This window comes from Delphinus delphis, chromosome 12 (assembly GCF_949987515.2).
Source record: "Delphinus delphis chromosome 12, mDelDel1.2, whole genome shotgun sequence".
Taxonomy (NCBI): Eukaryota; Metazoa; Chordata; class Mammalia; order Artiodactyla; family Delphinidae; genus Delphinus; species Delphinus delphis.
In genome coordinates, this window is record NC_082694.2 from 7,980,794 (window position 1) to 8,004,776 (window position 23,983).

Consider the following 23,983-nt stretch of genomic DNA (forward strand, 5'->3'; position numbering starts at 1 on the left):
TCGGGAGTAGCCCGAGAGGCAGGAGGAAAACAGGCTCGCAGCCCCACAGCCCGGGGAGAGAGCGTGTGGAGGTGGCGGCGTTGGCCGTGTGGGGGGCTGGGCGGTGAGGAGTGTCCGTGGAAGCCCCGCGAGGAGGGGGACCTTGCTGTGAACGCAGATCACATGGGTTTCGGAGAACCAGGCCTTGGAGGGAGAGCAGCTCTGCAGAAATCTGTGTCTCATAAAGAGCAACAGCCCGAGGAGGACAGGGGGTCAGGGGAGGCTCCTCCTTTTCTTTTCTTTTCTTTTTTTTGTTTAGTTTTTATGACTTTTATTAAATCCTTACAAAACAGAATACAAAATTCCGGCGTTGACAGTTGGTGTAAAGGAAAACTTCTGAGCTGTATCAGTTCACCTGGTGCAGTGGAGTTAAAGTGCTTGGATGTGTTTCCCCCACTTTAAAACAATTTGAGGTTTCTTTTGTCTTTTTTACACATCTTAACATTGAAGCACTGCTGTGCCCCCTTCCCCCAGCGCCAGACTCGTTCACAATAACGGTTCTGGCCAGTCCTTTCGGGCCGCACTGTCATTGTGACAGGGGGAGGAAGTGGCTGTCCCGCCTTTGAGAGAGAAAAAAAAAAAAAAGCTGCTCACAGCTCAGCTTTCCCGAGGAAAATGGCCATGGCGCCTGCAGCCAGCGAGAGTCCATTTGTTTCTTTACAAAAAGGCAGAATCTCCGGTTTCGAAATGTGGAATCACATTTTCTGGGACTGTTCTACATCTGCAATAAATAATAAATAGTCTCGTAGCAGTTGGCTGCCTCTAATGCAAAATAAGTAAATACGTTTGGCGACATCCATTCGAAGAGTGTGACTCTTGTAATTGTCACAGAAGGAAGGAAGCACCTCACAGACGATAGAGATTTTGCCGTCTGTGAGTAACAAAGGAACATAACTCACAACACGAGGCTCTTACTGAGTTTAATGGATGTGTTAGCATGCCAGGAATTGGAATTCTCTACTGCAGCTGTCCCCAGGGAAGCTGACCTCATGTGCAGCACGTCAGGGGAGAAGGTTCCTTTGCTTGTAGAGCAAATGGCCTGGCCCTCATATTGCTGGGATGGCAGAAGAGGGAAGAGGGCTGAGTTTTAATGGTGACACTTCAAGAGAGAGGCGTGCTCCAGGATTGTGACAACCTGCCCAGGCCTCACTTGCGGTCCGTGGAACGGTGGACTCACTGTTGAGAAGGTACTGTCTTTATGAGGCAGAAGAGGTACGAGTTCAGACGCTTAGGGAGAGATGAGGGCTGGCAAGTCCAGGCTTTCTCTTCCAGTGACATTTGCTTTATGCAGATGACATTTTAGCTTCCTGGGCCTGACATGACAGGAGGGGGTTGTGGTTCTAGTTCAGGATGAGTGGGTGGGTTCCTGTTAGGAGGCGCTGAGTGCTCAGTGGAAGTGGCAGAGCTGAGAAACCCGAGGAAAGGCAGTCAAGAAGTCTTGCCTCTGGTGCAGGGTTTCCTTTGCCCTCCTCCGGAGAAGGGGGACGGGTTGTCATCTTCGGTCATTCTGGTTTCAGCTGATGGTGTGGAGGGCACGGCGTGGCACAGGCATCGTGGCGGTCCTGTGAAAGGTGGCCAGTGCGCTTCTGTTAGTAGCTTATGTGGAGGTGGTCCTGCGGGCGTTCAGTCCTCCTCGTATCAGAGGCCATAGGCTGGGCGTGCCAGCGGGACCTCATTAGAGAACTTTACTCAGCGGTGGTTTGCATCTGGGAGTGCTTTTGGTTATCTTCCAGCTTAAAGGGGTTGGGAAATGAGGCAGGTTTACTTAAGGAGTGCTTCCCCCTCACCTCCGTCTTCTCCATATTTGGAAGGGATCGTTGACCTTGGAAATGCAGTGAGTCGGATACCTGCCTCATTGATTTGGGCTTGTATCCTAATGCCTCTGTCTTAAACATCCAAGTCACGTTGCAAAATCGGTAGGGTTTCCAAATGTATCTTCATTGCTACACTCTGCATTGTTCCTGACCTTCTCTTCACACGTCCTGTGCCCTTTGGACCCTGATGTCTTGTGCCCTTTCTCCCTGGCCTTTGGGAAAAAGCTGACAAACTCGTGCACACTAAGGTGCTGAGGGCTGATCAGGTGTAAAGTGTTTTCCCTTCTTGTGGTGTCTACATTTCTTACAGGGGTGAAGACATCTTAAACCAGAGGAGTGACTCTCTAGTTGTGGAATTTCAGTCGTCAGCCAGCAGATGCAGGAGGTATTCTGTTGGGTATGGGGGCTTCTCAGAAGCCTGGAAATCATCCTAAATGACCACCTGCTCCATGTTACATCAGGCCACTTCATGCATCACACCAGTCTTGTGTGTTTGGTTGGCTTGACCTGGCTGAGGACAGCAAGCATGTCTGGGGGAGTCTCTGTGCATGGAGTTGCACACAGTAGGTGCTTCACAAACCGCTGTACCTATCGGAGAGGAGGAGAAGTGCGATGCATGCAATGCGAGCTTGTGTTTCTGGTTGCAAATGCTGCTTTGGGTCCAGAAATCAAGCCGGTTCCTAGAAAACCTGCAGTTCCTCTCCTGGCTGCAGCCCACTTCATGCCCATCCACAGCATGAGTTGTGTATCCTCAGAACAGTCTCCATTTGAAATCCATGGAATGTTCATGAAAGCTGGGGTTTCATATTGCAGAAGCATATTGCCCTGCAAGCAGGGCAGGACAGTCGTGCCCCTTCCTGTGAATCTGAAGCCTGGTTCTGTGATGGAGTGTCATTCCCATCTCGTGCCTCCCTTATGCCCGTCACTGTCACCACGGCCACCCCGGAGACTTTCCAGTGACTGTGGGGTTGGAGCTGTGAGCCTCGCCGTTGGGAGGCTGGGGCTGCAGCCTCCCTTTCCATGAAGGTCACTGCTTGGACTTCCAAATCGAGTAACTTTGGGTAATGTACTGAGGCTGAATTAAAATGCTAATAGGCTACATGTTCTGGGTATTTTAACCTTCCCTGATCTGAAATTTAAATGAAATGCCTTAGGTGCTCTCAAAGTCTTGACAGAAGCATCACCCCTTAGACAGTGAATTTAAAATATACCCTGGCCACACGGGCAGAGCTAGGAAGATAAGCAATATTTATTTTATGATCATTTGATTTGCGTCCTCTACAGCAACATGACACAAGTATGCTCTTTTACTCAAGATAGCAATTTAGCTGAAACATAACAAAACAAAACCCCAAACCTCACTATTTTTTTAAGTTTCTTTGAACCCGCAGATTTTCTTCTTATCAGCAACATTTAATAGCAGTGCATTGGATTTGGGGCACCTGAAGCTATGCCAAAGCCCTTTTGTAGATTTCCTTCACATTTAAACCTTGTGACAACACCATGAAGACATTGGGCTGCAGAGAGATTGCATGGCGTTTTCGTCATCATATCACTGGTTATGGCAGGACCACAGTCAGGACGTGGCTGTCCTGGCTCCCAGCTTCAGCCTCTGTCCACTAGATCAAGCCTGAACTCTAAGCAAAGCGATGACAAGGTCGCTTAAACCAAATGGGTCTGCTTGAAATGCACACAGTTGCTCATTTGGAGGACATGGCAGTTCCTTACAAGGGGTAGTGTCAGTTCCGTTGTCTACACTGGGGCCAGATTTCTCTGTCTACTGAGTTGAAAAGACAAGTCTATTTCCTTCAGTCACTTAAGTCACTTCCTTATTATTAGTTGAATTAGCCTTTTAGTTTTTTCCTTAAGTCCTTCTAGTTATTTGGTTTCTGGTCACTTTGTAATTATATCTTGGGAGAATAGGTATTAATTTTCTTGCACAAAAAGGCTGAGTTCCTTGATGACATAACCATGTTTCAATTTCCGTCCTCTCTCTCGTTACCTACACCCCTTCCTCTTAGCGCATTTTTCATAGTGAGGAAGAGTGATCGTGTGAAATATATCAGAAGGAAGGATGGATTCAGTAGGAGTTTGACAACTTGACTGATTAGCAGAGATCAGAAGAAGGCTCATAACAGTGAAAACCACTGCAGCATGGAGTTTTAACAGCTCTTTTGGGACCTAATTAATGAAAGAATCACTACAGAAGCACAGCCATGCAAAAAAAAAAAAAGAAAGAAAGAAAGAAAAGAGTAGGAGCTTTTCCATATAACACTCTGGGGCCATGTCATAAGAGGAAATACACTCATAATTTCTATTTACACATCTCTGTAATTACCTTCTGCTTGAAGATTATTTTCAGTCTTCTCCTGTCAAAGTTGCTTAGATATTTCCTCTTTCACACATCAGGCAGAGAGGTCTAGTACTGGTTGCAGCTTGTCCTAAGGATTTTTTTTTTCCTCCCAAAGAATGGAATTCTCGGACACCCGAGTCATACTGCTTGATTAGACTGGCTTTCATCTGATCCGTGTTCCCGTTACCATTGCCATTTGCCCGTGAATCAGACCTCTGCATTCAGGTGAATGTTGTATTGAGCATTACCTTTAACTTTTTCGTGTGTGGTTGTTCTCTCTTCTCTCTCCCTGATGCAGTGTCTATGAACCAGATAGAAACGTGTTACGGAGGAAAGAACGAGAAAGAAGAAATCAGGAAACTCAGCAGGATGATGGCGCGTTTAATTCAAGTTACTCCCTCTTTAGTGAACCCTACAAGGTAGATGGTTTTCACTTGTTCATCTCCACCCCTCATCTCTCCCTCTAACCCCGTCGGCCGTCTTGACTACAGGAGTTGGCCAACCAAACTTCAGACAGCTCAGCCCCTGAGGATGGGGTCTTCCCCCACAAATTTTGGTGCCTCTTTCACATGTCTTTACTGGCTAGTCCCTCAATGAAATATAACTTTCGTTTAAGATGGAGATCTGCATGCTATGACTTTTATCAGTAATTGGTTTCATCTCTGCATCAGTTTGCAAAGTCAATGCCATTTGTTGTGTTTTCTTAGCTATTAGGAAACAAACACTAAAGAGAGGTTGGGTTACGTATTTGTCACCCACAGGTCATGCTAGGAGCAGGGTACTCGATAGGGCTCATAAGAAAGGGAATGTTGGATTGTTTCTCATTTATATCAAAGGGCGGAAATATACCTTCGCTTGCAAAATGAAGGAGCTCCCCAGATTTCATTCCTATTTCAGGCTGCTTGGAACTGGGGATGGTTCAGGCTGAGGGCTTCCTGCAGACTGAACCCCACGCTCGTTGTAAGCTTCTCTCTGATTTCTTTTGCCTGTCCCTCTGGGTTTCTAACAAGAATAATTCTATATTTAGAAGTCGGAAGCCAAATAATTTGAGCCAAATCTGAATTTTCAAGGAAAGCTTGCAGTGGGATGAAAAAAGAAAAAGGAAAAGAAAATCTAGTCCTGGAAAGACTTAATCCAGACCAGGTTGTGAAGTTGCAATCGTAACTTTCCTGATTTCCTTGGCTGTGGCACGGTACCAAGGAGAGATGCTTCGTTCATGCCCTCTGAGGCCATTAGCTGCGGTCCAGTCCTAGTGAGATACAGAGTGTTGACAGACGTCTTCAGAGACGCTGACCGTTTTGATGGAATCTCTGAGCTCCCATTCTGAATGTGGCAACCCTGCCTCTTCTAGCAGTAAAGGCACCTCTCCATCATTTCCCGTGTTTCCATTGTCTGTAACAGGAGCATGGATGTTATGTTCTTCTTTTTCCAGACTAACAAGGGGGATGAGCTCTCCAACCGGCTCCAGAACACTTTAGGCAATTACGATGAAATGAAAGACTTTTTAACGGATAGATCGAATCAGAGTCATCTCGTTGGCGTTCCCAAACCTGGGGTTCCTCAGGCTCCCGTGAACAAGATTGACGAGCATTTTGTTGCAGATTCGAGAGCCCAGACCCAGCCTGCATCCGTCTGCAGCACCACATCCTCCGTCCCAGCAGTGGTCCCTGGGCAGCAGAGTAAGAGGGGCACCGTGGGCTGGCAGAAGGCCGGGCACCCACCGTCCGATGGCCAACAGAGAGCAAGTAAGCACGGACACAGGACGCTTGATTTGAACAGACCTGCTCACCCAGAGAACCATAATAAAAACCTTAACCCCTGTGTCTTGAGCCCCTCATCCTCATCTGCCTCTTCTTCTTCTTCTTCCAAATCAGCACAACAGGGCTCTCTCAGGACCTTGCTCGGAGATGGTGTTGGCAGACAGCAGCCGCGGACCAAACAGGTGTGCAACGTCGAGGTGGGTCTTCAGACCCAGGACAGGCCACCTGCTATGGGAGCCAAGCACAGTGGCAGTGGCCACTGTGTTCAGAACTTTCCTCCATCCCTGGCTTCAAAGCCTAGCCTCGTCCAGCAGAAGCCGACTGCCTACGTGCGGCCGATGGATGGCCAGGACCAGGCTCCCAACGAGTCTCCGAAGCTGAAGTCGTCCACGGAGACCAGCGTGCACTGCGCGTCCTACAGGGGAGCCTCAGCCGCCAAGCCGGAGCCCGCCAGAACCAAGGCCAAGCTCGCCAAGTTCAGCATCCCCAAGCAAGGAGAGGTGAGTCTTTCCTCAGCACCACTTACACGCTTCCGAGTGGTTCCAAGGGACGAGCTGACTAGGTGTCAATTCCATTCCCGTGTGTCTTCATTTCAGTGTGTGACTGACGTCATGTGGGATTTGTAGCCATCAGTGTGGAAGGATGTACACATCCGTAATGATTTCTTAAAATCTCAAATTGATTATCATCAGAGTATTTTTAAGTACCAGCAAATGCTGTTGGGGTGTGTCCGTGTTAGTTCAGGAAGGAATGCCTCCGTCCGTATAGTTCAAGGGAATTTTGTGTGTGTGTGTGCACGAGCCAGCGTTGTCAGAGATTTTATACCCTGGAATAAAAAGCATGTCAAAGCTTTTAGTATGTAAAGAGGTTGATTTCTGGGTAAAAGAGTTCAGAAATTCAACGTTTTTGTCAGTTTTGAAATGTTCCAGGACAAGCATCACAAGGGTAGACCTCCTCATGAGTTTTAAAGTAATTGTTAAATGATTCAATATTGAATATGGTGATTATTCAAATGTTTCAGGTGTCCCATCCATATTAAAATATTTGAGATCCAGGTTGGTTGTTGCTAATCAAGTGAGAATTCTCCTTGTCCTAGAAAAAATGATCTTAGGTTATATGAAGAGAGTGAAATATTTTAGTTCAGAATCTTCTGGTTTACATTTTGAGTTTATTCTAAAGTGTTTTTTCACTGCATTACAAAATACATAGGATGGATGTAAGGACTGTTAGACTTCAAAACAAGTAAATCACAATCACAGAGGTAGCAAAGAGGCTGCGGTCACTTGAACAGTACATCTGGATGGAAAATGAGGTTTTGTTTGAGAAAAGCACATCTCGTACTCTATTCCAAATTGATGACAGTTGTCTGGAACATGTGAAGAAAAAATATGACTGCACGTTTTTGTTTTGTTTTGTTTTGCTGTGATATGGTATACCAACTAAAATACAATGTGAGCTCCAGAACATTGTACTTAGGAACTGTTCACCTTTCTTTTTTTTTTGATATATTCTTTTCTAAAGATGGAATAACAGTGTGGCCAGAATATTCTTTGTATCTTAATTTGATCTAGTAACCAAACGAAACAAATGATTTGACATTTCTCATTGCCTGTCCGGCAAGGCTGAGCTTTACCCATTTCTGAGCTCTCATCTCAGAAAGCGCCCGGCACCCATCGGGAGGTCAATGTATTCCCCTTAGAGAAGACACATTTATTACTCTGAGATGTTTACACAGGCTCTCATGAGGAAATTAAGTGACATGTATACCAGTAACTTCTTTTGATTATTCATTTAGGATGGATCCCAAAAAGTGTTAATTAGGAATTAATGGAAGCACAACGTAAGTTCTGCAAGCATTTATGTTTTTAAAAGTTTGTGGGAAACACACGTAGTTACCCTCTTTCAGAACTGAAGTTGTCAAGCGCTTTGATTTTTGTTTTCCTCATCAAAGAGCCTGTACCAGCCAATAAAGCATGACTCATTTTTGAACAGAGGCGACTCACCACCAGGATTCCCTTTATAATTTTAATCCCCAGTGATTCCTTGTTAAAATGATTTTCATGTACCAAAGAAACTCCAAGTTTATTAGGTAACAATGTATTTACTTTGGAACCTGATGAGTTGATGAAGCTCTGGTGGAAAGCCTGTTTTTGACAACCAGGGCAGCCTTATGTGGATGACTCTACAGTTTCATCAGGCTTTTGGGTATGTCCTTGATCACGTGGACACGTCCAGGATGCCCTTTCAGGACCCCCGATTGGGAATGACACCCTGTACAGGTGTTGGGTAATCACAGCAAGAGGGAACTTTTTCTGTGAGATAGAGGGTCCCGCTGAGAGAAATGAGAGCTTTTATACAGGAAGTGTTTCATTTCCCTCCATGACATTGAACTCCCCTAACATTCTATCAATACGAGGTATATTTCAAAGAGGCCAATCATACATTGATAGAAAAGAAGTAAGAAGAAGTGTTGTTTGTGGAACAAAGTTATAGTCGGTGGGGGGGTGGTGGTGTTTTGGTTTTTTTTTTTTTTTTTTTGGTGTGGGAGGGTATACAGTCATTATTTTAGCCAAAAGCTTTTCATATTATGGACACTATGGTAATTTGAATCTTTTAAATCTTGTGTGTTCAAACAGTCCACAATTATAATAACAATATGACTCCTTCTCAGTGGGCAACAGGGGGCTACCTGGAAGTTTGAAAGTAAGGCTTCCTAGCCTTCAGACTCAAAGGGTTTGTTGTTTGGTTGGTTGGTTTCTTTACAGTACCCAAGGGACTAAGAAATAACCTTTTGCAGATGTATCATTCAGTATTTATAGGACGTTTCTATAAAGCCACAATCATAATAGAAATGGAAGAATTTTAACAACTAATTGGATTTGAAGGAATATTTGCTTTTATTTTTTGGAGGGTTTAAAACAGTGTGGCAAACCGTTTAAAAAAATTTTAATGCCTATATATTTTTAAAACAGATACCACCTCTATGAAAGTGTCCTTTCATTAGTACTGACATTGATTTCCACTGAGAGAGGGAATGTGTATTTTAGGAAAATTGACGGAGGAGATGACCTGAAGGGAACTTACATTACTTGACTACGCTTTTTCAGGATGTTAGCTGGAAAGCAAGACTTAAGACAGTGTGAAGAATTTGGAGGCTAAAAGGAAGCATTGGGTAAAAGTAACATGAAGACAAGGGAAGTGAAAATATAGCTGTATGACACTGGATAGGGATGTTCCTCATAAGAAAATCAAATCAATGGCTAGGTGTAATGTGGTGTGAGGAATTAAAAAAAAAATTTAAGATGTGATCTCTGCCTCCAAGAAATTTACGTGAATTGAATAAATTAGACTCCAGCACTTCACTTTTAATTTGCAATTTCTCTCACAGTCCAGACAAAATTTAAAATTGGGCTTCTAGGCCTAAGAAAATTCCCTCACCTTTCATAGTCCTTACAGTAGAGAAAGATTCTATGCTATTTTTTTAAATTGAGAATTTGATTTTGCACTTGGTAAATCCTTCATTCTTTCGGACACGTGCAGTCTGTCAGCTGCTGTGGCGAATCATTTGTTATCATTCTTTCATCTTCAATAATAGGTAATTAGTGTAGAGAAATGCAGTGCAATTTGATGTGGAAGTGAAGGCCCTCGAGGGAATTCCTTAACTGATCCACCTGCCTCTTGGCTGGCTCTGCCCAGCTCAGTTTTGTGTTAATGAAAAACATAATTTTGTTTTTGTAGCTGAGTCTTTCATTCCTGATGTCACCCCTCATTAAGTGAGCCTTCCCTGGCCGGCCACTTGGAAGGGTGACTCCTGTTAGGTAGGAGACAGGGGCCTTAAGGAATGGCTGAAGCAGGCATTCTAGAACGTTCCAGGGCAGGGCACACTGAATCTTATTTCCAGTTGAAGTGAGTTATTTTTTGTCTCATACACACACAATTAATATTTTGTCCTTAACGTGTAGCAAATAATTCACTGTTAACCTAGAGGGGCAGTTATAGGTTGTGGGGCCCAACATTTATACTGTCTTGGGGGTCCTGTTTAGGAAATAAAGAATATGGAAATATTTTACACTTGAAATATATATTTTTTAATATGTGTAGATTTATTTATTTTTGGCTGCGTTGGGTCTTCGTTGCCGCGCGCAGGCTTTCTCTAGTTGTGGCGAGCAGGGGCTACTCTTTGTTGCATTGCACGGGCTTCTCATTGCGGTGGCTTCTCTTGTTGCAGAGCACAGGCTCTAGGCGCCTGGGCTTCAGTAGTTGTGGCACGTGGGCTCAGTAGTTGCGGCTCACGGGCTCTAGAGCACAGGCTCAGTAGTTGTGGCGCACGGGCTTAGTTGCTCCACGGCATGTGGGATCTTCTTGGACTAGGGCTCGAACCCGTGTCCCCTGCATTGGCAGGCGGATTCTTAACCACTGCGCCACCAAGGAAGTCCCCAAACTTGAAATATTTACAAAAACATATATAAATACATTTTTAGGGTCCCTCTTGGGACCTTGGAGGAACCTTGGTTCCAGAGCCCCTGAAACTTATGCGTCATTAGTTTCACAGTGCCTGTCTTTGGCTCACGGACTAGTAAGACATTGTTATTTGAAATAGGATAAGAAATTATCTAAAATGATAATTTTAGATTGGAAAAGTGTGCTTTATATGAGTCTCGAATTTGTTAGAAATAAAAAATGCGTATTTATATGCCAGGTGCTATAGGCAAGGCAGAAATGGGATAATGCTTTAAAAAAAAGCCTAATAACGCAGTGCCGTGGAGATAAAATATGGGTGTCAGCCATGAAATCCGTGCGTTTGGCACATTACAGCTTCAGCAGTGGCATTCTAAAAGATACACGTTTTAGTTCCTGTTTGCTATTAATTTAATAAATGGCAGTGACTTAAAACTGCTCTTGCAGAGCACTTGAAGAGCTGGGAAAAGTAGCATTTGCAAAGCCAGGGAAGGAAGGAAACCAGTGACTGCCACGCCTCCCTGTAGGTTAGTCAGTGAAGGGGAAAGAGGCACCTACATTTGAATATCAATTAATAGACTGTATGTTAGGAGTTTTCGTAGGGGTTGATAATTCATCCACAAGAACACAGTGACCGTTTTTGGTTGATCAAAAATCTGTTTGTTAAAAGAAGTCATTATATTGTTTAAGATGTATTGATTAATCATAGCATTTTCATGATGGGCATTTTAAAATCACCATTTATACCAAGAATAAAGAGCAGAAAGATGAAGCACTGTGATTTCATAAAATAGCTTCCTAGAAAAGCAATTAACTGATTTTTTTTTTTTAAGTTCATAAAAGATAAATGAGGTAGGTTTCCTATGTCCTGTCACTCTCGGTTACCTTTGTATGAAAATGGATTTCTTCCAAATGAAAGTTGGCACCAGCCTGTCAGAGAAAAAAGGCATCTGCAAAGAAATGTGTACATTACATATTCATGCCAGTCTAAATTTCTTAATTACGTTTGAGCTGTTGTTTTCAAATCCAAGGATGCTCTCTGATTGCTCCCTGATGGAATGAGGGTCCCTGTCTGTTCTGGTCTCATCGTCACCATGACCATGGCCTCCTTCACAGTGTGGCTTAGCAATGGCATCGATGGTTACTCTCTCTCAGTCTTCCTCTCCACAAAATGGGCATCCTCCATTCACTCAGCCAGGATGTGGAGAACTGGTACCGCTTGGACTTAGAAGTGAAGACTCACAATTTTGATCTCAGATATGGGATGAAAGCACTTGTTTTCCATCTCATACATGGGTCATGCTGTAGGCCAGAGTGAAGGATGGCAAGTGGAAATGTTTCCGTAGTTTTTAGTACTCTTACGTTTGGTCATTGGGGCCCTAAAAGGTAAAGCACTCAATCACTTAAAAGTAACTTCGGTTGCTATGATCTGTTATTGAAAATGATGAAGAAAGCATATTAAAATTTGTCCTGTGGTGAGAAGGTGCAGGTGTCTTTTTCCGTCCCCCTTTCCCCACTGGCTCCTTTAGATTCACATTATAAAGCTGCGTCTTCCGGCCTTCAGGTGGGAAACTGCTCCCAGCGGTGGAGGCATTGTGGGCAGGACCCAGATGGAGGGGGTTGGCAAGCCCCACTTTATTTTCCCCTTGTATTTTCGTGGTTCTCATGAAGCTTCCTGTCCCAGAAAGCATCTAAGTGGATGACAGGGCTGTTTTCCCTTAAACTGCAACCTCGTGGGTGTGATTCCAGACCCGGGGCTAATTGAGAGCTGGAGGCTTGTGAGTTGGGAGCCACTTGAAAAGATGATGTGGTCCAGCATCTCCCCCGCCCTAGAGAAAGGGCCACTGCACAGTCCAGCGAGGAAAGCCTCTTCTTTTGAGTTGCATCCTTTCTTGGTCAGAAGGCACACGCAAGCTGGCGCGGAGCTCCGTGGAATGGCCGGGGCTCTGGACGCCTGCAAAGACTGGGTTCCCATCCTGGTTCTGTCATTTGTTAGCTGTGTGGCCAGGAGCCAGGGGTTGAACTTCGCCTCCGTTTCCTTCCTTGTGAAGTGGAGAGAATGATAATATCTGCTTGACAGAGTTACCGGAGGGAGGAGTAGATGAGATAAAGTATGTAACGTGCTTAGCACAGTGATATCATGGTAAGCATTCAGAAAATACTGGCTACATTATTCTTATTTGAAATGCCCCTGAAACAATAAAAGCAAACAAGATATACAAATAAGGGTATTATTAGCAGTGGTTTTGCGTGTGTGTGTGTGTGTGTGTGTGTGTGTATGTGTGAGTTGGAGAGACAGAGGCCCCATGACGAGAGGTGGGAGGAGAAAGAAAAATAAAATTCTGCAAGTTCTTTTGTGTTTGTTTTGTTAAAAGTAACTGCAGTCCTGAAGTCTGAGACTATCCTGGATTAATACAGCAAGGCCTGAGTGACATGACTCTCCCTTATTTAACAGTTAGCCCCCTCCTACTTATTGCCAAGTCTGGGATGGAATTTCTCATGCTGTGTATTCGGCTTTTCTGAGCTATTATTATCTGCCGTGGACCACATCATACTTGAGCTTTATTTCCAGTTAAATGAGATAGAAAGTCCACAAGATGGGGGCTGAGAAAAAAACATGAACATTTTCAGGTAGCAAGTATTTAGAATGACTCATTGAAATAGATCTCTTTGAAGGCACAGAGTATTAAATAGCGTGTTTGATTGGGCTGAGCGGCAGGGTCGCTTACCCACGTGAGGAAGCTGCGTTCGTGATGCCTCTGTAGTAAACGGGGTGTCCTGCTCTTTACACGCTCCATCCGGGGCTGCGCCAGGGGACCAGCGGCCTGCCGGCCGCCCCTGGACGTGGCAGTTATCTATTTTGACCCAAGGTCAACCTTCAGGACCAGCAGACACTTTTACAAATTGGTTGGCTTCGTACAGCAGGAATGAATTGTCTCACAGTTCTGGAGGCTAGAAGCCCCAGATCAAGGTGTCAGCAGACTTGGTTTCCTTTGAGGGTCACGAGGAAGGATCTAGTCCAGGCCTCTTTCCTTGGCTTGTCGATGGCTTGTAGGTGGTAATCTCCTCCTTGTGTTTTCAGGGTGTGAAACCTCTACCTGTGTCTGTCCCATTTTCCCCTTTTGGTAAGGTCATCAGTTATATTGGATTAGAGCCCACACTAAGGACCTCCTTTTAACTCAGTTACCTTTGTAAAGACCCTATTTCCATTTAGAATTTAAGCTTGGGGGGATCACAATTCAATGCAGCCGGTGCCCACTGATGGCATTTTTATGACTATCTGATAAGTTAATAACGTACAGTGCTTAGAACAGTGGCGGGCACGTAGTCAACCCTCAGAACATCCACACTAATGGTAACGACTATAATTATTATTATACTTACTTATAGTAGCTCTGGCTGCCTCCCATTTCCCTTCTGATATGCTCAGCCCTAGGTGGTCTGAGAGCTCAGAACCTGGGAATTGAGGTGAGGTGTGGATGAAGTTCACGCGAATTGGAGCGCCTTGTGAGGGCAAGGGTTTCTGTTTTGTTTTGACTGCTTTGCTTACGGAAGCATCCCTGACTGTGCCCGGCGCGTAGTTTGTGCTTAGGTAGGTATTTGTTGAATCAGTCGATTAATTTAAGGACGTGGGTGAAGGAAGTCACTCCCTTCCAACCCCTGACCTCCTCTCGCTGGGGCCTCAGTCATTTCTGCCCAACCTTTTATGGGAAGAGAGGAGGCCGACACTTCCAACAAGTAATTTATAGCCGCTGTTCCGAAGGGAAATGGGAACCATACTGACTGCTGTATGTAAACACAGCCCGAGTGAAATAAACCACAGGGCTCTATGCTGGCCTCGGAGACAAAAGCTGAAGCAGGCTGGGCCTCTTTCTCCCTGTTCTCCTTTCTTTGGTTTCCGTGAGCAGAAGCCCTGGCTGGGGGGCAACACGTGTGGCGGGCCGTGTGTGTGATGCTTCTGGTTTCCGGCCACATGATGTGAGCTGTGGTGAAAGGACGTGGGAATGAGCAGGGCGATGGGGGCTGTAGGGAAGAGCCTGCATCTTCAAACCTTCTGCCACACGCATTAAGTTTTCATGGACTTGAAAGAGCCTAGAATACGTGGGCTTCTTGGAGGCCCCCTTGATTCCAGGGGGCGCTGATTCCCAGAACGTCCCTTGGCCCTTTTCCTCTACGTGTCAGTCTGTGCTTCACTGATCCTGTTTCTGTCACGATCGCTCTTCCAGTCACTCGTGGTAAGGCACTTGTTCATAGTTTACACAAACGTAATACACATAGTTATCCAGAGCTCTGTTTATTTGTCGTCTTCCAGACACATCCTTTGGCAATATTGCCGGTTACGTAACATTCAGGTCCACGTAGGCCTTGGTCAGTGCAGTAAATGGTTGACCTGTTTAAATGTGTGACAGAAGGATAAATGGTGGAAAAAAGAAAAGTGTACACATTCAGCTATTTACCAGCCCCTGCGCTCCCCTTCCCTTTGCTTCTCGGGTGTCTTGAAACTCTCACAGAGAGAGCGTTGGTGACGGAAGGTCTCCCCCAGATCCCTGTGGCATGTCTGATTCCTCTCTGTGTCGGCCCTATACAGGCTCATCCTGTCTGTGTCCAAACTCCACAGCCAAGAGGCAGCTCGCAGCCTCCTGGGGGGCCTTCCCATGTTTGGTTGCTCTCACCTTTCCTATGTTGACCTGCAAATCCACCTCTCTGTAACGTATGCTTCTTAGTTTTTTTGTTTGTTTGTTTGTTTTGCCGCTCCATGCTGGTTGCACGGTGGCCTGTGGGATCTTAGTTCCCCGACCCAGGGATTGAACCCACGCCCTCGGCAGCAAAAACACAGAGTCCTGACCACTGGACCACCAGGGAATTCCCTCATGCTTCTTAGCTTTAGTTGTGCCCACTGGGATTTCAAATCGCTGTCTATTTCTGTTGTGTTTTACTATTAACTCCTGTAGGTTAAGTCTTCACTTTGCTCCTCTGGACAGTACGCCACGCGGGGTCATGCCACCTTTTCCCAATAGACATTCAAGTCCATTTAAGCGTGAGTTTTCAGGGTAGCCTTCCTTGCTTCATCATAGCCCATCTAAATCTCTTCTTTATAACCTTTTATAAGTGGTGATAAGTATTAGAGGAAAAGGAAAAAGCAGAGCAGAGTAAAGGGGGCCGGGGATGCACATGCTCAGAGAGTAGGGATTGGGTTGCAGGGTTAGAAAGGGTGGTTAGTGTAATCCTCACTGAGCGAGTGAGATTCGAGCAGAGGAAGGTGAGGGAGTTCGCCAGGAGGACAGATGGAGAAAGTGTCAGGTAGAGTAGGGTGGGCGTTTTGAGCCAAGGCCCAGGTGGGGACAAGCCCCTCGCCCTGGAATAGCAGCAAGGCGTGTGCTGAAGTGGAGTTTGCGGCGAGGACGGGGACGGGAGGAGAAGCCCCACCATCTGAGCGTTTTTGGCCCAATAAGGACTTGGGCTTTACTGTGAGTGAGAATGGGGAGCCATTGGCGGGTTTTGAGCACAAGTGTTGTGATCTGACTTAGGTGTTACAAGGATCAGTCTGGCTGTCATATTAAGAGTAGATTGTAACCGGGCAGGGGTAGAAGCGGGAGCTCAGTCGGCAGATTGCTGCCCTGATCCAGGGGAGAGCTGATAGTGGTTAGGACCAAAGTGGTAGCAAAGTTAATGAGAAGATTGGATTCTGGATCTATATTGAAGGAGAGCCGGTAAGGTTTTCTGACGGCTCGGATGACAGATGGAGAGGAACTGAGGTCAGATTTTGCCCTGAGCAACTGAAAGGAAGTTGCTGTCAACTGAAATGGGAAAAGCTATATGGGAAGCAGGGTTTTGGGGGGAAGAGCAGAAGTTTATTGGGCTTATTGAGTTTGGGGTGTTTCTTAGTCATCCAGTGGAGGTGGTAAGTGGGCACACACATTGCAGTGACAATTCCGGAGTTTGGTAGGGAAGGAAATCTATATCTGGGCCAGAGATGGAGATCTGGGAGTTTCCCACATACACGTGGTGCCTAACACCTTGAGGCTGGATGGGGTCTCCCAGGACGTGAGTGTGGCTCAAGAAGAGGGCTGAGCCCTGGTGCAGTCCTACGTCAAGGGGTTGATGGGTAGAGGGAACCCGCAAAGGAGACGGAGAAAAAGGGATCACTAGGTAGGAAGAAAACTAGAGTGCGGTGTCCAGAAGCCACAAGGAAAGAGGGTGTCAAGACAGGAAGGGAATGATCACCAGTGTAAATTTTGCTGATGTTGCGTTTAGTAACATGGAGGAAATGTTTGGGGGCCGAAGCCTGTTTGGGTTGAAGAGAGAATCAAGCAGAGGAATTGACACATTACATATAGACAACTGTTCCCAGAAGTTTTGCTGCAAAGGTCAGCAGAGATTTTGAAAGTAGCATGTCTTCACTGTAAAAATTTGGATGAAATTGAAAACATAAAGGAGAAAAGAAAATCACTTGTAATCCTACAATCTGGAAATGATCATAATTAACATTTTGGTATAGATCCTTCTGGTCTTTTCCTGTACTTCCAGCTTCTTTATGGAATTGGAATGAATCTATTATATGGTCATTATCCCATTCATTTTTCTAACATACCATAACCACTTTATCATGTCATTGAACAGTCTTTGGCAACATTCAGTGCTGGTTTTTGCATCTTATTTAGTTGAGAGATTTCAGTGTTTTTATCCTATGGAGGTACCATAATTTACTTACATAATCCTTTTGTTGGGCATTTAAGCTGTTTTTCAGTTGTTTTTTTTCCCACTATTGTAAATTTTTCTGCAATGAATGACCTTATAAATAAATTTTGTGTTGATATAATATTTCCCAAGAAAAAATTCTTAGACATCTAATTTATAATTCTAAATGAACAAAACCTTATCATATATAATCTTTGTAAATTTTCTGTTCATGTCCTTTACCCATTTTTCTGTTGAAGTATTTGTTCTTACTGAGAAAGAGTTCTTTAAAGTTGACCTTTCCTAAATATATTGTAAGCAATTTTTAGTCTTTTGATTAACATTGTTTATAGTAGTGAAATTACATTTTGTATCTTTCTTCCTGTGATGGTTTTCTTTGTATTGGGTTGGAAAAACCCAAACGAACTTTTTGGCCAGCCCATGTTTTAAAGGCTATTTCCATAGGTATATTGGAGAGTTAAATCTAACCTATGAAACCATGAAAGAACTAGATGAAAAGTTACCTATCTGGAATTTATTTTGCTATAAGGTAAGACTTTACTTATTTTTTCAAATAGTCAAATTCCAGTATTACTGATTAATTAGTGTATCTTTTCTTTATAATTTCAGTAAGAAAAGAGATGTAGCTATAGGTAGGGATCTTATGATACAATTTCTTATGAAACTGGAAATTTTAAGTCAACATGTCCAGCCTTTCTTCAAGTCCTACCACTTTGACAGTCTGCTTCAACCATCAAAGAACTTCCTTTCTTCTAAATTCCTATCATGTCCACATGTGTTGTGTTACCATATATTATTATTTACTTTTCTTTGTGTCCATTTGATCTCAAAAATATCTTAAGTACCTTGAGGTCAGGCTTCCTTCCTGTTTATCTTCGCCTCAACATCTAGAATAGGATTCTGTTTGATCTAGTGCAGAATTATTTTGTCCCTGAGTTCTAGACATTGAATTTGTTTCTGCACCTGATAGAGACACACCTACTTTCATTGGTTTGGATGATGTTTGGTAACTCAGTGACAGAAATAAAGACTAGAATAAAGTTCAAACATAGCATATAATCCGACCCAGCCTTTATCTCCATCTGCTTACCAGTGATCTTGCTGTGTCCTAATAAGCATGTCATTTTCTATCACATTTTTCTCTCTTTGCTTATGCTTGGAGTGTTATCCTTTCCTAGTCTGCCTGCCAAATTCCTTTTTTCAAGGCCAGTTCCTCTTATAAAATACAACAGTAATACTTGGAAATTAGAAAGTCACCACCTGGAATTGAGAATTGTTGACATATTGGCATATTTACTTTCCATCTTATTCTTGATATTTTTCTGTTTCGTTACTTATTGTTTTTATTAATAAGTTACATGCTCATTTAAACAATTTAAATAATGAAGAACAATGAAATTTAAAAACCAAATCAGGGGACTTAACTGGTGGTCCAGTGGTAAAGAATTCACCTTATAATGCAGGGGCCACAGGTTCGATCCCTGGTCAGGGAACTAAGATCCCGCATGCCGCGGGGCAACTAAGCCCCTGCTCCACAACTACTGAACTCGCGTGCCTCAACTAGAGCCCGAGTGCCACAAACTACAGAGCCCATGCGCTCTGGAGCCCACACCACAACTAGAGAGAACCCTTGCACACCATGACAAAGAGCCCGCGCACCCCAGCGAAGATCCTGCATGCCTCAGCGATGATCCCGTGTGCCGTGGCTAGGACTCGACGCAGCGAAAAATAAAATAAATAAGTAAATTAAAAAATCTTAAAAAGAAATAAAAGCCAACTCAAATCCTACCATCCAGAAGAAAAAATCACAGACATAAGGTGAACTTCACTCCAGATAACATTCTTTCTCTTTCTTCCTCTGTCTTTATATTTCTTTGGATTCATCGAACGTGGAGCTGCTCTTGAGCTTTGATGTACGTTCTGATGTGCCCATCCTGTTATTTCTTGTAGATGTTTCATTCTTTCTGCTTAAATACCTGAATAATTTCTTCTTTAAAATTCTGCAGCTTAATGAGAACGTTTCAGTACCGAGCACTTCCGGAAACATGGAGTGCTCTTTCAGTCTTTCAAGATTAGTTCACTCTTCTAGTTCAGGGAATTTTTTTTTTTTAATATATTAAGTGTTTGCACATGTTTTTCACACATACTGGTTTTGATTTGCCTTTGAATTGAATTATCCTTATGTTGAGTCATATTGGTCTTTTTTTTCAGACCTGTTAGTTCCTTTCTAATTGCTTTGATCTGTATTTTTTCACCTGCACTCACTGTTATTTTCCTAAGCCTTTTCTTCATGTCAGTGATTCAGTTTGGGGTGTACCTTCTGTTTCTTGCTGCCTCTGAGTTTTTTTGCTTAGTTGTATCACATGATCATTTATTTCTGTAAAAATATATATATATATATATATATATATATATATATATACACACACCCCAATGATTACTTTTCTAAGAATTTACAAAATTTTAATTCTCATTTCTGTTGTATTAATTATAAGGTTAATTTATTGTTATAATTCAGGGTTTTATTTTTTCATGAAAAAGTTATAAATCAAACTCTCCTTCACTTAGACTATTAAATTTTCATTCTTCCTTTTAATGGGCATTTTCTAGTTACACAATCCTCAGGAAAAGAAGCATCTCTATTATAAATTAATAGAGCACAGTGCTGCTTCATGTGACAGATTCCAAAAACAGTGGCTTAAAAACAAGACAGAAGTTAATTTTTCTTTCATTTTAAACCTGAGATGGTGTGGGGCTTCTGTTCTATGATATCCCCTTATGGACTCGGGCTCCTTTTCTCCTGTTGTTCTATGACCAGTAGGAGTGTTAGGCTCATCCATGTGATCCAAGATGGACCATGTTCCTTTCCAGCCCGGGAAGAGAGAAGGGAAAGGGGAGCACATCCTGCCCTTTCACGGTTCAACTTGGAAGGGGCACAAACCACTTTCTTTCATATCCCATTGGCCAGAATTAGTCACCCGGCTCTCTTAGTTTCAAAGGAGGCTGAGGAAAGCATCCAGTCTTTATGCTGGGTCACCATGTGCCCAGAGAAAATTTTTATCATTATGGAAGAAAACACGAATAGATTTAGAGAAAAACAAGCAGTCTCTGCCGTATAGTACTTATTTCTGTATATCGGTGGTTGCTTGTTTAAAGGTTTGTCTCTCATGGTTTCCATGAACCCTTGAAAGGAAAGAATTATTTCCCCACTCTGATTTCCCCAGTGCCTGAGTCCAACGTATACTAGGTGTTCGTTCAGTAGTTTTTGTTGAATTGTTGTTTTTGAATTAAAATGACACAGTCTATGTAATTTGTTGGATTTCTGAAAGAATGGGATCTATAAATTCATAAAGTGTTTTGGGACATTATAGAAATTTTTGACAAATAGAGAAAGGCTCCCTATTATATTATTATGTATGATAATTACCCCTAAAATCAATGATATTACAAAGTATATAAGTTTGATTGAAGTAAGTATAAATATAGCCAGTAATATAGGTTCTTCTTATTCAATATGAAAATTTCTTGGAATAATAAGTGGATTCCTATCTAAATTCATGAGTTCTCTTATGACATTTGGGTTAAGCCTGAAATGGATTAATCTTTTTCTGATAAAGTTTCATAAGCTGTGATTTCTCTGGTGACCACATTTAATTAGATATTAAATAAACTGCTTATCTTTATACCAACAGGTTTTATGACTGCATTTTTTTCCTGAGCTGTATTTCATAGATTAAGTAGCTAGCAGAAGTAAAAAAAAAAATAACATAAAATATTTAGTAGACCACAATATCCTTAGGTTAAAAATTAAAATATGCCTACTTTTAAAATGGAAAATAAATATTTAAGCTTAAATTTAAAGAATAGAAGTAGGTAAGATCGTCTAAATATGTACATTTCAGTGGGAAAAAAATTCATTTTGCTTTTCCAGGTACTGTTTCTTCCCCTAGAAATTGAGTATGCTTTTATTAAGTGGAAAATTCCGTTTAATCTGCAAAGGCTGAAACATTTTGTGATAAGGTTGTGAAGGTTTTAATTAAAAACTTGAGTTTTATTTTTTCAGTACCACACACCATGGTAAGATGTTTGAACTCAAATACACTGACATTCTGACTCAGCTTTTTCCCCTCTGCCCAAGCGTTGGAATGGAGAGGAGAGCCTTGCAGGCCTTGTGAATGTTGAACAGCCAAGATTAATTTAATCTGCTGTTCTAGTGAATGGAACACCACAGAGATGGATCTGGAAACACCAGATGACCTTTTGTACAGATCAGAGCAAGAGCGTTTCTGAGTTGCCTGCAGAACTGAGATCCAAAACCGAAGGAAGATCACCAATTGTCAGATTGCCTAAAGGCATAAAGTCTGTAAAGGGATTAATTTTTCTCAGTCTGTTTCCTAGAGCACAGTGACGTTTTAGAAGAGACTCTTTCACCCTCCAGAAATTTCTTCAGTTCCATCAAATTGGAAATGAAATGACTGTTTCCTTTCTCTGTGAATCCCTCTCCTCCCCAGTAAACTTCAAGGGAAGACTATGTAGGGATAGGTGAGTAGGGTAACCTCCCCGGGAGAAAAAGTGATGGCTCAGCTGAGTACGTGAGGGCTGCGGTGAGTTGGGTTCATCTGAGTTCCTGGTTCGAGTTTCTGGCATGTATCTCAGGCTGGTATCTCTGGGGCCTTGGTGGTTAAAATAAGCAGCATCCAACATGTACCGTGTTCTCACTGGAACTTGATGTCTTGGAATCATCTAGGGTTCTTCTTTATTTATACCATATCTTGTTGGTTGATCTTTCCAAAAAACTCGAATATTCTTCCAAATCTTTGTGCTACCTTCCTATTTAACTACTTCACTTTCATACTAGCTTTTACAGCTCTTGAATGTTCAACTGGTCAACCTCTCTTTAATAAGCCCTGAACAGCATTATCTGATTAATCTCCTAAAGATCCAATTTCACCTCTTTCTTCCCCACCTCAAAATCTTGGCAAGCTCCCCTCTTCCCTGTGGGTTATAGAACAGGCATTTCATGGACAAATTTTAGTTGTTTAAGATAATTTAATTCCATAATTCCTTTAAAAATTCAAAAAATTGTAAAAAAAAAAAAAACAAAACACATAGCATAAAATTTACCATCTTAACCATCTCTCAGTGTACAGCTCAGTCGTGTTAAGTGCATTCCCATTGCGGTGCAACAGTATTTCATAACTCTTGAGGGGTTTTATCCCCCCCTCTCTGAAGAGAGTTGTAAATCTTGTGATATCTCACACAGGTTTTTAAAGTATTCTGTACTTAAATGCTTACGAACTTAATGCCATTCAGGTGGAATCATTGTACGCAATTAAGTGGTGGCTGCTGGGATCTTCCTGGAGCTCAGTTACGATCGTGCTGCTCCCTCTTCCTTTCCCTGGTGTCTCCTCGGTGAGTAAGGACTGTGCCTCACTCATGTTAGGTACTTGGGAACTGTTTGTTGAGTGGCTGTGTGGGATGGTAAGACCCCTGTTGATGTAGGATATTGCTGCTTTTTCACCGCCCTCCCAAGAAGTCAGGCTAATGCCATGATGTTATGATGAAACACAATTCAGCTACATCAAGAAAAAAACTTGTAAATATTGTTAACATTCTAGGATCAGCAACTAAAACTAAAAAGAGAACATGTGAAAGCAGCAAAATACTTTTCTAATATCTGTGAATAATCTTATTCAAGTGAATTATTTGATTTTACTTGCTTTCACACATGCCTTTAGAAATAAGTAAAATGAAAGAGAACAGCATATTTTGAACTGATTTTCAACCTTCTCATTTCATAGGATTAAAAAATCATGGTTTTGATTAAAATTCACAGGTGGACTTATCAATCTCCTTTCCAGACCTGAGCCCCTGATTCATTCTTTTTCCTTTTTTGAATCATTATTGGGTTAGTCGCCAACGAGACTAACCGGCGCAAGACTTTGGTCAGTTCTCTTAATTGCTCTGGGCTTCAGGTGCATTAAATTAGGCCCTATTCTGTTCCAAACCTATTTTGGTTCCTTTTTCATGATGTACCAATGACATGGTATAATAAAATATAATATACAACCTTGTCAGCCTCTGCACTATATTTCTGATTTGGATGATGTGAAATAGAACCTTTTACATTGCAATGAAACTTTAAGATGACCATAAATGACAGTAAAACCCCCTAGGATTAAAATATCAAAAAAAGTTGCATAAAGCTGATTAATTAATTTTGTATTTTATACACTGCAGTGTTGGTATTCTGGATTCTGTACTATTTTCGCCCTACAAGTTTTCCCATGAGGGTAGGGGGAGGAGTTTATCCATCCGATGACTTCATATATCATCTATACGATTATAACATGTATCTCTAGTCTCGACCTTCCTTCTACGCTGAAGAGCCTTATTTCTAACTGCTTCTTGATGTGCCCTTATGGATGGTTTTGTAGACACCCCGGATTTAAAATGACCAGCACTGCTCATACTGCCTTCCGCAGAGGGCTTTTCATCCGAAATTCTGTGTCTTGGTTAAAAGAGGGCCTTTCCTCTGGGCTCTAAGCTAGAACCTTTGCAGCCATTGTCATTTGCTGTTTCCGTCAGTCACCTCTACTCCGCAGTTAATTCCTATTAATTTTATGTAAGAAAGGCTCTTGAGTGGGATCCCTCGTCCTTGGGTTTTATCACCTCTTGGCTCTTTGCCATTAATCTCTTCCAAGTGTAGTTTAGCCTCCATATCACTACCAGACGTGTACTGATTAAAAAAAAAATTTTTTTTTTTTTCTAATGAAGAGGAAATGAAAAGGAAAACCCGAGTCTGATCATGTTACATTCTGGCTCCAGCAGCTCCTTTTGTTCCTCACTGGCCTGGGGCA

The 23,983-nt window shown here is 42.7% G+C and overlaps 1 protein-coding gene across 1 annotated transcript in view; it reads left to right on the forward strand.

Moving 5' to 3' along the window:
• The window catches only part of AFF3 (ALF transcription elongation factor 3), a 604,640-nt gene that overhangs the window by 132,741 nt on the left and 447,916 nt on the right, over positions 1-23,983 (forward strand). Inside the window, exons 3-6 of the mRNA XM_060027282.1 lie at positions 2,164-2,238; positions 4,505-4,625; positions 5,639-5,951; positions 6,081-6,466. Coding sequence (XP_059883265.1) covers positions 2,164-2,238; positions 4,505-4,625; positions 5,639-5,951; positions 6,081-6,466 — 895 coding nt within the window. The remainder of the gene's footprint in view (positions 1-2,163; positions 2,239-4,504; positions 4,626-5,638; positions 5,952-6,080; positions 6,467-23,983) is intronic.